This window comes from Chanos chanos, chromosome 8 (assembly GCF_902362185.1).
Source record: "Chanos chanos chromosome 8, fChaCha1.1, whole genome shotgun sequence".
NCBI classification, from domain to species: domain Eukaryota; kingdom Metazoa; phylum Chordata; class Actinopteri; order Gonorynchiformes; family Chanidae; genus Chanos; species Chanos chanos.
Genome location: NC_044502.1, coordinates 27,706,503 through 27,722,521, shown reverse-complemented (window position 1 = coordinate 27,722,521; position 16,019 = coordinate 27,706,503). Strand labels below are relative to the sequence as shown.

Below are 16,019 nucleotides of genomic sequence, written 5' to 3'. Positions count from 1 at the left end.
GGTAGTGTTGTGTAGAAAGGCTGTCAGTTACAGTGGTACAGGGGTAAGGAAATGGTTAGCAGTAGTCATGAGGATTTGATGCTGTAAAGGATTAGGGAGGATAAGTGTAAAAAAAAAAAAGAAAAGTAAAATAAAAGTGTGTGTTCTATTAAGAGTGTCGCTGACAGAGACAGTGATTTGGTCGTACGGAAAGAGTTATTCCAATCACAAGCATCTTGACTCTTGCATAGAGAGCCCAGCCCAGTTTCCCTCTCTCTCTCCCTCCCTCACCCCCATCTCTCTCTCTCTCTCTCTGTCACTCTCTCTCTCTCTCTCTCCAGCTGTTACTGTTTGCTGAGTCACATGCTTCCCATCAGCTCCTAATAATCCTCTCAACCCCAGAAACAAGAGCCACTCTCGACCTCAGAGACCAAAACGGTTTGCTTTACAAACTGGCCCTGGCACCAGACACATGACCAAGTGTGTGTCTATGAGGTGTAATGGAATCCTGGTTCTTGTAAAGTGGGCAAATCCCAGCAAGACACTCTCTCTCTCTCTCTCTCTCTCTCTTTCTCTTGCAACACACACACACACATACAATTACAGGCACTAAGTTGTGGCTTTAGCTACTGTGTTGACAGCCAAGAATGGTCTCTTTCAGTGTGGCTAAGAGTAACTTGGGTTTGTACGACACACAGAAACACATATACATAGACAAACATTGGCGCCTCTTGTCTCTTAAAACTTGCTGCCTCTGGTCAGTGTTCTCTTTGCTTGTCAACAAACTTGTCCCATTTGAAATGTCGACTGTCACTGCTTTGCTGCAAACAACATGTTTAGCAGAACCAGTCCATTCATAAACAAGCTAATCACTCAACTTCACGCAGACTTGTCCTGCACCTGATCCCCATTCTCCACATTCTCACGTCTACTGGAAACATACCACTCAATCAATTCCATGTCCCATCATTTTTCTCTCATTCTTTTCCTGTTTAGCCAATGAACAGATGTCTGTTTGCTTGTTTGTTTGTTTTAAACAAACCCCAGAAGTTTATTCTGGAATTTTCTCATGTAATTTTCCACAAATATTACAATATTACTTTTGCAATTAATATTCACAATTGCTTTATCTTATAAACTCAGACATCCAGAACTCTTTGTCATAGCCGGCAGTTAGTTTCGTTGTTTATCCACATCACGATAGTCCAGAACTTGAAATGTACACGTTAGCATGTGTTTTTGGTTCCTCATATGACTTTGGTCTGTTTGACCCTGCACCAGGCAAATTTCATGCAACTGCCATGCATGAGTTCGCTAACCACACATACTGGTAAAATGATTTGTTTTTTTAGATAACATAACAATATATCTTTATTTGATTGTTTACTTTCTATCGCGGCTTTCGAGTCAAGTTAAATATAATGTCGTACAACAAATAGTCTGTGCATTGTTTTATGTCCCTGGTTTGCGTATGTGTTTTCACATCCGTGAAACCCAAACCATCTGCTCTCTGCTCTCTGTTGTCAGCGACGCGTACGTGTTTGTGTTCTACAGTAACAGCGTTCCATTTGCGGCCGTGCGAGCATGTTTACTCCTGTACCCCGTGCCAGCGTCTGTCTCTCTCTCTCCCCTCTCTCTCTCTCTCTCCCTCCATTTGGATCACGTTATCCAATTCTTGCATTTCTCTGTCTTTTAGTCATCAGCTGCTCTGACACCAAAGCTCTGATCAAAGCATGGTCGACACTCCGAGACAAAGAGACATACTCACTGCCAGTTTCTTTCGGTCAGGGGAGATGGGACCGACTGATCCGGTGCCCGTTTTGTTGAGTTTGTTATTGTTTTGTCAAGCGTATCATCCTGGAGGATTCCCCGGAATGAATGAACACATATGGAGCAGTCCTCACAGACAATAGAACCGTGGGCCAGTGCAGGCTATGTTCGGTCTGAGCCAAAAGGCTCCAGCTTTTTGTGTTTTAAAATATGGAGAAGGACTCATATACACTATCAGTCTAGTAGACCAGTAGATGAAGTGTAGATTGCCTGCTATGTAAGGACATCTGGTTAATTCAATGAGCTCTGGACCTCTAGGGCTTAAATCCTGCGGTGGAACATCTGGACTTTGGTGAATTTCGCTGTCTATTTGAAATTGTTAAAGAAATAGTTTTTTTGTACTATATTCTTTATACATTCTGTCAAAATAGATTTCTCCCAGTGTCATCTGACAGAGAGTCATCAATGCTTACACCAGGGGTACTCAAATATAAGTCTTAAAGGTCCACTTACCAAATTTCCACTAAGTTGAAGAAAAAGGTTGGTCAATCAAGCAAAGTCCCACCAAGTACAGAACTATGTACAAAAATGATAGGTCCCCAGAACTCCCAAACCATGTACAAAAAGCTTTGTAGTTTTAATGGGAGAAGTGACACCTTTTTTCTGCAAGCAATTGTTTAAACTTGGGCACAAAAGGTGTGAGGGCCAAGCGGAGACACTGATGTAAGTGTTCATTAGTAAGTCTGCAGCGGTATGAGTTCCTCACCATATTCATCGTTGAAAATGCTGTTTGACAACAGTACGTTGAGGGAAACATGGTAAGAATTTGAAGGGCCATCTTCTGCAGGAGATTTGCTGCAGTAACCATCTTAGTCCAGAGAGTACAGGGTTACAGTGAGCTTCCTGCAAAGCAAGGTTTTCTTGGAGCTCAATCAGCTCAGTTTGCAGACAAGCAGCACCAGCCCATGGGCAGGTATTCTGTGCTTCCATTTGGAATTCTGCAACATTTCTGACTAGAAATGGATTTTCAATGTACTGTAGAACTTGTTTTCCCAGAGAGAAGTCTTCAAAGTGAATTTTGAAATTTTCAGTCAGCTTCTCCAGGAATTCAACATGATTATGATAGTGATGTCTCCCTTTGGTTTGTTCCAAAAGTTTTGGGAAGTGAAGTAGGTCCTCTTGTATATCACATTTGAATACCTCCAGCTTCCTCTGGAAAGTACAGATTGCTGACATGAGGTCACATTTTGTGTTGCTTCTGCTTGACATTTAGCTCAATGAGATGGGAAGTTATATCAGTCAGAAATGCAGCAGTCTCCACTTTCTCTTCATCCTGCATGAAATCCGCAAACTGTTCAGCTTTTGCACTCTTTTGATCCAACAGAAAGATTTGCAGCTCTTTCCAAAAACATTCTAATACCCTGCCTTTGCTGAGCCACCTGACATCGTTGTGAAGGACGAGCAAATCATCAAAAGTTGCACAGACCTCTGTCAGGAATGAGCGCAGCAAGCGATGCTGCAGTGCAGATGATGCTTTCAAATAGTTCACAAGTCTCATCACTGTTATCATAACCTCTGAGTACCTCTCTCCAAGACTGGCACACAGAACTATCTGGTGGATTATGCAGTGGTATGCGATCAGGTCAGGGGGGTGAGCTTTGAAGCACGGCCCTAATCCCCTCTCTATTCCAGTCATGGATGGAGCTCCATCAGTAGCAATGGATACAACATACTTCAGGTCTGTCCCTCTGTCACTCAGCATCTGCATTATTGTTTCATAAATGTCCTCCCCTCTTGTATGTCCATGGAGGTTTCTGAGGCTTAAAACATCTTCACAAAATTCTCCTTTTTCTTCATCAAAAAATCTGACAAAGACAATCAGCTGTGCATTGTCTGTGTTGCCTGTTTCATCCACAGCCAATGAAATTGACTTTTTTATAGCAGCGCTAAGTTGCTCAAGCAAATCTTAACCAAGATATTTCAGTTCGTCATGCTGCAGTGGAATCTGAACAGGGTACTTGGATTACTTTTGGTATCATTTCATCCTTTTGTTTTCCTTCAAGCATTGCACCCATCACTTCACCCATATTGATACATTCCTTGATTATTTCAGCATCAGAGAAGGGTTTCTTGTGTTTACCCAAGACCCATGCTGCTCTTAGCGAGGCCTCCACTGCCCGCTCCTGCCACGTCGCTGATTTAACTATGCTACTTGTTGCTTGATAATGATGCATCAGCTGGTTTAGTTTTGTGGTTCTTACCTGTGTGCTCTGGGGATAATTTTGTTAAAAATTTACGTGTTTGGTATCATAGTGGCACTTAACGTTGCCACTCTTCACAATGGCTACTGTCTCGTTACAAGTTAAGCACATTGGTTTCATGCTTCCCTCTGGGAGTATGAACACGTATTTTTCAGTCTACTCAGTCTTAAATGGCCAGTTTTCACTATTAACCTTTCTTTTCTTGGTATTGGACAATTTTGAACACGACATTTTTACTCTTTCAGCATGAATGCTTACATCTGTGAACTAGCTTGCTAACGCCAATGACAAATGACTGGTTGATAAATTGACTAGCTATCTGACTTGAGTGTAGACTGTAACATTGTCACAGTGATGCTGTTACAGCTGCTGTGATTGGACCTGATAGAGGATGCAATGTGAACATGCAAGTGATGTACTTTGAGGACAAGTAAACGGCGCGGAATCTCTTAAAAAAATTGATCTCGCAACGAGTGTAATCTCCAGTAAACACTATATAATTTGTCGTCCTGGTCTTGCCCCTACGCTCTTTACAACATAAGGAAAATCAGGCCTTACCTGACTCAGTATGCCACCCAACTCTTGGTACAGGCCATGGTTATCTCTCGGCTCGACAACTGCAATGCCTTTCTAGCGGGTCTCCCAGCTTGCGCTGTGAAACCCCTTCAGATGATCCAGAATGCGGCGGCGCATCTGATTTTCAATCAGCCTTAAAGGGTACATATCACATCGCTACTCATTGACCTCTACTGGCTACCCATGGCCACCCTGAATTCAAGTTCAAGTCACTACTTCTGGGTCTGCACCCATCTACCTCAACCCGCTAACACAGGCTTATGTTCCCTCTCGCCCGAGGCACTCCTCCAAGGAACATCACCTGGCATTGCCATCCCTACGCACAAGGCAATCTCAGTCCAGACTGTTTTCGTTTATGGTTCCCTGATGGTGGAACAAGCTACCAACTGCCATGAGAGCAGGGTTGTCCCTCTCTATCTTCAAGCACGTCTTGAAGACTCACCTTTTCCGAGAGCACCTCCTCTCCTAACTCTTCTAACGCCTAACACCCTAACATGCCTTACTCTCCTGCCTCTGTCTTGAAAGAAACTCGTACTTATTGCTTGCACTTTAAAACAGATGCAATACTTAGTGCTCACTCATAGGTCTCGCACCATACTGGAACTTGAAAATAAAGAAATACTTTGGATAATTGGATATTTTATTTAAACCTCACAGTTTAGCAACAATATTTTCTTTCAGCTCTGCTAACATCGCATGTACATCGGACTGTAGCAAAAGACGTTATTTGTGTCTGGCTAGTGTCTTCATTTTCACTCGACACTTTGTATTTAAATGCGAGGTGATGGCGTGTTGTACTAGTAGTAGAGTTAAATGACAGCTTTATGCTGCATAACTTGCACTGCACTTTGTTTTGTTCAATTTGTCAAAGTGTTTCCACACATCACTGCGCGAAGTCATTGTTAGCAATAAACTAAAGCTACCGCTTTGGCCTAGAAGAGGCCCCTGCTCTACAGTCTCTGAAATGACTGACATCTGTTCAGTCTCAGTGGACTGTAGGTTCCCAATGCCACTGTAACCAATCACAGTCTCTGAAATGATTGTCATCTATTCAGTCTCAGTGGACTGTAGGTTCCCGCCCCCACTGCCACTGTAACCAATCACAGTCTCTGAAATGATTGTCATCTATTCAGTCTCAGTGGACTGTAGGTTCCCGCCCCCACTGCCACTGTAACCAATCACAGTCTCTGAAATGATTGTCATCTGTTCAGTCTCAGTGGACCGTAAGTTCCCGCCGCCACTGCCACTGGCACCCGTCACAAAATTTTAAATGAAGATTTTTTTTTAATGACAATATGGCTCCATTTATGTTGTGGTGTTTGGTACTGGACTTTGGTCAGTGTAAAATGTATTTCATGTAGTTGCAAGATTAAAAAAAAATTATAGATATTCGAGACATGTTTGTTCACGCATTTACTGCGTTGTCATGATCGATCATTGCGGTCACTTGCGAGTCCTCATGTCCATCCTTAGTGTGCATGTGTGTGTGAGTGTGTATGCTGTCCTCACTAAAACTTGTTGCAAGCAACGTATGTTCAGCTATACGGCTAGCTAAACATCATACTCTCCAATGTTGCATCCTCCAAGGAACAGACAGGTTGTTGTATTTGGTAGGATTTATTGTAGGAAAATATCAATTTGTAAAACTAAGAAAAAGAACACAAAATACAAACAGGTGAGCACCTTCAAAAGTAATAAACATCTCTCATACATCAGTAGAGGAAAGATTGACGTAAACCACTGTAAACAGATGTTTGAAGGTAAGTATGTCAATTAAAGACACAACAGTACATATCCTTTACCCAAGCACCAAAGCTTCAAACACCAAACACTAATACATCTACATGCAGTTAACAGTAAACTATCCATTATCAGAAATACTGTACCCAAGAAATAGTCACATAAACATGTTAATATAACAATAAATAGCAAATGACTTATAGATGACGCCGGTTCATGAACTTTAAGGCAAAGGATTAAAAGGATTGTAATGTTGTACCGCTCATTCAATGAGACAATGGAAAAAAGGGAGGCTCCTGGGCACTACTTCCTGTTATCCTAAATATTCTTTGTTATATCACTTCCTGTTCAATAAAGTTATTTGCAATGACCACTAGGTGTTACTAAAGAGCAATCACCAGAACCAACACACTGATTCCAATACAGTGTGTGTGTGTCTGTGTGTCTGTCTGTCTGTGCGTGTTTGCATATGTAAGTGTCTACATGTGCCTGTGTGTGTGTGTGTGTTGTAAACCATGTAACTCAGTACATATACATGTCGTCATGTGCACACTGACCAGAGGCGATAAAAACAGGCCTTCAGCTGCATCAGAGTTAAAATTTCATGGGTCGTTAAATTTAAGTACACAGTGAGAATTTAATCTTATAATAACCCCTTTTCAAATACCTTAAGTGAGTCAAACCTTTATATGTTACCTTTACCCACTAATCTCTAAATAGCTTTATATTAGATAAAGCTATTTAGAGATTAGATTGACACTGGTGAAGAGAAAGCTTAACCTTGTCCTATAGCCCCATGACCAATTCTGCTACAGCAATACAACACAGCATATCAGCCTTGGCCACAGCCAGTGTTTGCTCCTGTTATGCATATGCGTACACAGTCATATGCTGGGCCAGTCTGTCTCAGTGAGCTGTGTGTTGGTCACAGGCCTGAAGAGGAGGGACATCTGTGAGAAGGCCAGCCAGAGTTTATTTCCCTCTGGATCTTTCCCTCTGGAAAAGACCAACATACTGTCTCGCACTGTCTGTGACTCCAAAATGGATGGGGAGCAGCCCAACACTTATGTATGCCTGCGTGCGTGCGTGCCTGCGTGCGTGCCTGTGTGCATGCGCGTGTGTGTATTTCAGGTCTGCCATTGGCCCCAACTGGATTCCAGCTGTGGGAGCAGTGGATTGCAAGGCGGACCAGCTGTAGCTCTATCCATTGAGGGTTGTGTGTGTGTGTGTGAGTGTGTTGTCCTGGCTGCTAGCTGTACAAACCCATTACATACGAAGTGAGAACACATCATGCCTTCTGTCACATAAGGCTTGGAACTGTTCAGTGTGTGTGTGTGTGTGTGTGAATGGGGACATAAGGTTCTAGAACCCTAGTACTCAGGACTTTAGAACACCAGATTGAGAACTGCTGTAAATCTTGGCCAATCTACATTAACATAATATTTCTTTAATCCCTTATCAAAAGGAAGTTTCTGTTGTACCCACTAGAATCCTGTAGAGTGAAGGATATGTATTATTCCAGAAAAGACTAGTTTCTCAACCTTATACAGTATTTCAGTTTGATTGTCTTTATAATTCCATGGCTACAGGCATGTGACATTAAAGCAGATATACACCTCTGATCCCAGTACATTCTGATAATAAAGAAATATCCGAACAGTAATGTTTGACTGGCACTAACACACACACACACACACACACACACACTATCAGAGTTTAAGTTCAGTTTGTCATTCCTGTGTAGACCTATGACCATCGCATGATGAACGTGCATCCATTTTGGATAAATAGATTTGCGTGAATAACACTAATGTTTTTCTCTCTTCAACATCAATGGTAAATTTTATCTGATGATTTTCACAATAGATCGCGTGCAAACGAATTGTGCTGCTCTTAGTCGAACCCATGGGAGCAGTGAGAGAGAGAGAGAAAGAGTGAGATACAGGGAAGTGTCAAAATATATAGTTATTAAAGCAACGAAAGATTTAAAAGGGGTAATTTGTTTTGGGGAAGTAACAGTCTTGCCAGAGAGCACTTTAGTTAATTTTTGATCGTTTTGGGGTGGGGGGGGGGTAGTTCTAAAGCCAAAACAAGCAGTGCTGTAATCAGATTTCCAATTAGCAAATGCATTCTCTTTGGGGCAGATATTATTACATTTAATGTGAGGCTCTTAATTCAGGTTTAGTAATGTGTGTAGTTCTGTGCTTTTGAAAGGGTCCGTGCCCTGTTTTAGACAGTCCCACAGAAGGCTGTCTAATGCACTGTTGTTTCCCTTCATGCCTTACTGTCAGTGTCAGAAGACTTCCCAAGTTATTTTTGGCCATGATTTCAGACTGAAGTCAGCCATCTGTGAATGTCTAAGCAGGTGGGAGATAAAGGCATTTGTGTGTGTGTGTGTCGCACGTGCGCTGATGTTCATGTTAGTTTGAAGTCTTGTCTGCTTTAGAAATAGAATAGTGACCTCTCTCACTCTCTCATTCACTTTCTCCATCTCTCTCTCTCTCTCTCTCTCTCTCTCTTTCTCTCTCTCTCTTTCTTTCTCTCACTCTCTCTCACATTCTCTCGTCCTGTCGCACTCTCTGGTTTTCATCCTCGTGATATGTTCATCATGGTGTGTTTGTGTTAGCTTGTGTGAGAGTGTGTATGTGTTTTTGTGTGCTGATGTGAGGATGATTAAGAGGACAAAAAGAGACTGTGTGATAAGATGAGTTAGTTTGAAAGGGTGAAAAATGTCCAAATATTATGGCTTTGATATTAAATATGAGTTAAGCTAGCAAATCTCAAGTCAATAACAAATGGGATAAATGGGATAAAAGTGAAAGTCAGTTGTAGTCCATGTCTAAGATCACTGGTGGATTAAGCTGGAAGTTGACCCAGATGTGCTCTCTTGCTTTATCTGGAATCAAATACTTTGCACCTCTTTATCTGTGTGTGTGTATGTGTGTATGGGTGTGTGCGTGCATGTGTGTGTGTGTGTGTATGGGTGTGTGTGTGTGTTAAGGCTGGGACAGTTTTTAGTCTGGGCCTCAGTCCCATCGGATGCTTTCATGCAGCATGTGTTGAGGGTTTTTTTGCTTAGTTTAACCAGACATCAATTCCCAAAGTCTCATATTGTGTGTGCATGTGCGTGTGCACGTGTGTGTGTGTGCGCGTGCATGCCTGCTTGTGTATGCATATGTATGTGTGCATATATTGTGTGTGCATGTGTGTGCGTGTGCACACCTGCTTGTATGCATGTGTGTGGGTGTATGAAGCTGTCTGTGTATGTGCGTGGAATTTTGTGTGTGTCTATGTGTATATGTGAATATGTACGTGAGTGTGTATACACATTTGTGTGTGTTTGTGTTCATGTGTGTGTAGCACCCATCCCATCTGTCTGTGAGTTTTATGACACAGTGTTGTCCTCTCTGAGCTGATCCTGGTTCAGTGATCCATGAGCTCCAGTCGGTATCCGATAAGGACCTCATAGAATCTGCCTCCAGACCGACGGCCGCTGATTCTCTCGCTCCAAAACATTCCGTGACTCACAGCGCTGCCAAACTATCAAACAGTTTAATTTCACTTGACAGTGTTTGTGCGAATACATCACAGAACATTTTAGATTTATCACAGAGGGCATGTCGTCAACCTCGTCTCGTTGACTCTGTTTGAATTGTTTTAATGAACATCAAACTCTGATGTTTTGGTCTGAAATGTTTTGATTAAGTTCATAAGGGGGGCATTGGGTGGGTGGTATTCTGCATCAGTTCTGAGAATAAAAAAAAAAAAAAACAATTAAACAAAAACGTCATCGCCCGATGGTACCAAACCTGTGTGATATTTTCAAACTTTGCCTGTGGAGATGATAATACAAAGGTTATGTACACTGTGAAACGTTACTGGACTGTGTCCCACGCCCAGTCCAGCTGATGAGTACACAATCAATGAGGCATTTAGGGGCTTTGTGAGTTTTATATGAGTGTTAGTAGTTGACGTGGAGTTGGTGGGTTGAATCCATGACTTGTCTTTCCACAGCTGTACTTCTGTAATTCTGCTATGTAGCCCCCCCCCCCCCCAATACACACTCACACGCACTCCCACATGCATACTAACCCACACATACACACTCACACACACACACTGGGTGAAGATTGTGAAATGTTTCACGCACATGCACACCCGCTCTTGTGGTGAAACATTCTTTATCCGTGGGGCCCTGTTGATTAGAGCTCTCATTTTTTACGTTGTAAAATAGCATTTCAGTCTTGTGTGTGCTGAAGAGTAGAAGACAAGTCCAAATAAATATGAACACAAGAAGGCTACTGTGAGGCAAGACCTCATTCAAACAGCCACAAATACACACACACACACACACACACACACACCACAGTTGTACACATGAACTCCAGTAACTAAAGATAATCAATCAACTAGAAAACAAAAAATAAACCAGCGCTGGTAGTCAGTTCAAACAAAAAAAGCTAACAGTTGTTTTTCATTTCACCATACTGAAATTAAATGGTTCCTAAATCAGAAACTGCTCGATTCCCTAATCAGTCATTTTTTGTGTGTGTGCATGTGTGTGTATGTGTGTATGTGCATGTGTATGTGAGTGTACGCGTGTGTGCGTGTGGGCATGTGCAGCTGTCTTTGTGTGTGTCTGTGCACGTGCGTGTTCGCGTGCGTGTCTGTATTTGTGTGTATGTCTGTGTGTGTGTGTTTGCATGCACGTGTGTGTATGTGTGTGTCTTGTGCATTTTTGGGATGACTGCCTTGGCCCGTTTGGTATCCATGTTTTATGAATGAGCATTGGCACCACATTTCGTTGGGTACCACCTCTCGCCCGAGCGTGCCATGCACGCTGGATATGACTGTAAACAAATCAATAAAGGCATTGCCTCCAGCGCGGATTGCGTGTTTGATGAAGTGTTAGCCTGAGGCGTGGTTTTCCCTTCCTCCGCGCATCACTCCCGGCCGTGCCAAACACACCCAACAAGTCACTGCAAGATCCAAGAATCGTGTGTCTGGGGCCGTCTGATGTGTGTGCTTGTGTGTGTGTGTGTGTGTGTGCGCGCGCGCGTGTGTGAGCGTGAATGCGCAATATATCCATCAGTTTAAACAGCTTATTTCCCCAGTAAAATGGGGAAATACTCTGTCCTGTGTGAGCAGTTGTTGTTGGGTTGTGGTGGGTGGTCTGTTTGGAGCTGGACAGGGGCTGTAACTCTTCCTATCTCTCTCTGGGCGGTTGACTGGTATGTTGGGGTCATGTTATCAGAGGCTGTACATCAGTGACACAGACTAAATTATTCCCATGAGTTTCGCGTGGGTTTGACCCCTGGGACAGCAGTAATAAGGCTCACTAACGAGCTGACATGCCCCCCTTTACAGTCACAAAGGAGGCCCAACAAAAATAACACACACACTCACTCTCTCTCTCTCTCTCTCTTTCAGATATTCACTCATACTAACTGCCTGTTGACTTATAAACTCTGTGGTTCACCACACAGATAATGCTCTGGGTTATCTCTCGCTCTCTCTCTCTCTGTCTCACTCTCTCTCCCTGTCTCACTCTGTATGTGTGCATGTGTATGTGCTGTGTGTGTGTGTGGGCATGCGTGTGCGTGTGTGTGTGTGTGTGCATGCGTGTGTGTGTGTGTGTGTGTGTGTGTGTGTGTGTGTGTTGGAGTCATATTTCAGTGTCTAGACATAGTGGCTCTGAGACTCTTCAGTACCTGATGGCATTAGGTTAGCATTTGGCAGGTCAGCTTCCTCTCGCTCTCTGTCTCTCTCTCTCTGTTATTTGTGTGTGTGTGTGTGTGTGTGTGTGTGTGTCCCTGTTGGTCTCAGGGATCTCCTTTTCAGAACTCTTCTAAGACACTCAGTGGTGATGTGAGAAGTTCGGCCACACCAGTAGTCCCTGCATTCCATCATTCTACAGGCTCTTACAAATGGATCTTTCCCCCTCTCAGTCTAAGGCTCTCTCTCAGCTCACCTGTGCAATGAATATTGTCTTTTTTTCTTCAGCCAGACAAGTGATCTGCCAGACTGATTTGATAACTGTAAAGTAGGCTATCAAGTTCTGAATTGTTGTATTATGAATAGGTCGCACTCTGAATTCTTTTTTTTTTTTTTTTTAAGAGGAGGTTGTTAACACGCCCCTGGTGAAGAATGTTAGCTGAATGTTAGCCTGGCCTTCACCTTTTAAAACACTTCCCTCTTAAATGAAGCTCACTTTCTTCAGCTTTGCTTTGTCAGAGAAAATCAGAAATGAGAGAGAGAGAGAGAGAGAAGCATTAACTTGCCTGAGTTCTGTAAACATAATATCTGTTGTTCTCTTGAAAAACAGGCCCAAGAAATGACTTTCAGGAAACACAAACGGTAACTCCCACTTACTGTCCTGTTGTGAGTCCAAACAGACTGCGACATCTCTCTTGACCAACATGTTTTCCCAGAATATCTGCGGTTTCTGTAACCAAGGACCGTGACCTAGATGTCCGGTAGCAATGTAATATTAGCATCAATCTGAAGCTCTTTGCCTACTGCTTTTGACAATTATTCTAAAAAACATTTTAAAAACCCCAAAAACCTTTCCACAGTTTTATAAGCCGTTTCAAACCCCGTGCGTTCTGCTTTCAGTCTTTTTCTTTTTTCGTTTTCTTTTTTTGTTTTGTTTTGTTTTGGTTTTTTGTCTGTGAGGAGAGACATAACTCATCCAAATCCTTGAGATAGTTTATCTTAGAGAGGATTTGTTAGTTTAGATGTAAGATGATATTTGAAGCTGTGGTTTGTGTCATACTTCAAGCATAATCCGCTGCATTTGTAACCAGAGACCACGCTCTTGTTCCTGTCAGCCAGAGTGATGGTAAGGACACAGAGTCAAAAATCTTATTTAATGGATCCTGTGGTCTGGCAGGAAGTAATGATGTTTATTTCAATCTCTCTCTCTGTCCGTCTGTCTCTCTCTCTCTCTCTCCCTCTCTCCCTCCCTCTGTGTGTGTGAGTAAAGGTTTAAGTATATTTGTGCGTTTCGTACTGGTCTTCGGGGTTCTGTTGTAATGGGGAGCGGATTAGAGACTGGCAGGTAGATGGACTGTGTTTATTCACAGAACATTTTGAAGCCAAAGCCTCCGCTGCTGTGGCCATTTAGATGAAGAGATCAAGTGGACACCTTAGAATGTGGAAACTGGATCTTTTATTGAGCCCCTGGTCTGCTCACATGTATATGTGTAGGGTGTGTGTGCGTGTGTGTGTGTGTGTGTAGGGTGTGTGTACGTGTAGGGTGTTGGTAAGGTATTAATGTGTAGCAAACAGACTAGTTGAGGTTTTGTTCTCCTGCTTTGTCCCCAGTTTTGTCTCATTTTTGCCCCTTAACAGAACACAAACCACAAACCAGTACAGTGATTTAATAAGAGGGCATTAATGATCGAAAACTCTCTCTCCTGCTCTCTCTCTCTCTCTCTCTCTCTCTCTCTCACACACACTCTCTCTCTGCCCTTCTGGAGCCCTTTATTGTTCCGCCTGCTGTTAATGTCAGCCAGGTGCTCACAAAGAAACCAGGCAACACACACACAGAGCAAGACAAGCTAAGTACATGAGTTTGTTTAGTGTGAAAGAGAGTGTGTTTGTATGTGCTTGTGTGTGTGTGTGTGTGTGTGTGTTTGTCAGATGGGGGGGGTGGGGATAGATCATCCCATAGGAATGTCTCAGAGTTGTAAATCAGCAGGGTGTCTCTGCATTACACATTTTGCCACCCTCTCTCACACACACACACACACACACACATATAAGCACGCATGCACTTATATTTAGACAATTTCTGTGGTATTTCTCTTTAGAAATGTTTAAGCAATCTCTCCCTCTCTTTCTTTCTCTGTCTCTCTTTCCCTCCCTCTCCCCTTTCGCTCTGTCTTTCTCGCCCGTTGTAATTTCCGTTTAATATAATTGTAATATAACCACACCCAGTTCTTGTACACTTGCATGTTGCCTCTGGGACTGTGTGGTAATCTAAAGCTTTAGAGCAAACTTATATAACACATAGACAACCTCTGGCTGCTTACTGTAACTCTGCCCTAAAGCACCATTATTTACTACCACAGACGGGCTCCTCTTTTGACTCTTTACTCTGTTTTGTGCCTTCTTTCCCTTTTTCTCTCTCTCCCCATTCGGTGAACCATTTTCAGGGCATGAACAATCGGTGTGCATATTCCGATTTCTCAGGAGACCAGATTCTAATGCACAGCGCTCTGAGCAGAGGGTGGCAGCTTACATGGTTAAGCCACCGCAGCACGCTGCCCTCCCGTAGGTCCACGAGGTTCTCATGTTGAAACCACCACGTTAGTCTACGAAACTTGCTGGTGGCTCTGCTGCCCCCCTTCTCAGAACGTAGTTTTGAATCCGTTTTATACTTTTTTTTTCTCCCAAATAATTCTCACACACGTGTCAGGCACGGTTTTACTATTGGTTGGTGCATGAAGCACACTATCAGGCACAGGTTTACCATAGGTTAAGGTTAGGTTTAGGGTTAAGGTTAGGTTTAGGGTTAAGGTTAGGTTTAAGGTTTAGGAGGGGTTAGGGTTATGGTTATTTTTAGGTTCTCTTTAGCACCCCCGGTGGACACACTTGGTGGCACTTGTCCAGGATTCTGTATACGTGAACTGATTTTCAGAGCATGAACTATCATGTGAACTATCGTGTGCGTATTTCGAATTGCTCAGGAGACCAGGCTCAAATATATATACACACTTTTCACACACACACACACACACACACACATATATGTAATGTGTATGGGTGTGTGTGTGTATCTAAAAATACCACTTTGTTCGGTGGGTTTACATTAACGTCAGTGTAAGCTGCACTGCAACTCCTTTCATTGAAGCACAAGCCTTCTGAATCCTGTGTTATGTAAATGCTGTTGTCTTGGAGGGGTCACAAACACACAAACACTCGCTGCAGGTGCTCGGATAGCTTCAGCCCATGTATGTGCCCTTTAAATAACCTGAGTTCATCAGAAGACCCTAAAGCATCTGGGTGACACTGATGGCTGTTGTCTTGAGTTTTGTGTCATTACATCGGTATTTCCTATTTTTATGTTGCCTTGAATAAGCTGTCAACTTGTGTAATTGCCAGAAAAAGTCAAACAAATACATGCCCACACACACCCACACCCACACACACACACACACACACACACAAAATGTCTTGTCTTTTTAGCCACCCAGTGGCTGGGAGACTGAGGTATTCTGTTATATTGAAGTTGTCTGTCTTACCCTTCCTTATCTCCCATCCTCACTATTTACGAATTCGTCTGCTCTGTTCATCAGGTTATCATTTAATTTCATCTTTTCGTTCCCACAGAGCAGACTCCTCAGACGGAGGAGTGAAGACCACACCCAGTTTGGAGAGGTGAACGTACTTCATCGCACCAAACGCAGCAAACGACAAGAATCAGGTACACAGTGCTACACAATGTTCTCCGAGAAACACAAAGACAAACGTCCAGAAATCACCAAGTCCACACATTCACGTGTGTGTAATCAAGACTCTTGAGCTCTACATCAGCCGGTGTGATTCGTCCAAAAGTTCTGGTTTTGATTGGGCGATGCTTTCAGCGATCTCTGATGATTGGCCAGAAAGCACTCTATTTGACTAATAACCTCTGTGATTGGAGAGTAAACATCTGCGATAGGTCCACTCTCTCTGAGAATGGGCAGG

The 16,019-nt window shown here is 43.0% G+C and overlaps 1 protein-coding gene across 1 annotated transcript in view; it reads left to right on the top strand.

Annotated features, from left to right (window-relative positions):
- eda (ectodysplasin A) overlaps nucleotides 1-16,019 on the top strand; it is a 44,513-nt gene that overhangs the window by 14,887 nt on the left and 13,607 nt on the right. Inside the window, exon 3 of the mRNA XM_030783045.1 lies at nucleotides 15,683-15,735. Within this exon, the coding sequence (XP_030638905.1) occupies nucleotides 15,683-15,735 (53 nt within the window). The remainder of the gene's footprint in view (nucleotides 1-15,682; nucleotides 15,736-16,019) is intronic.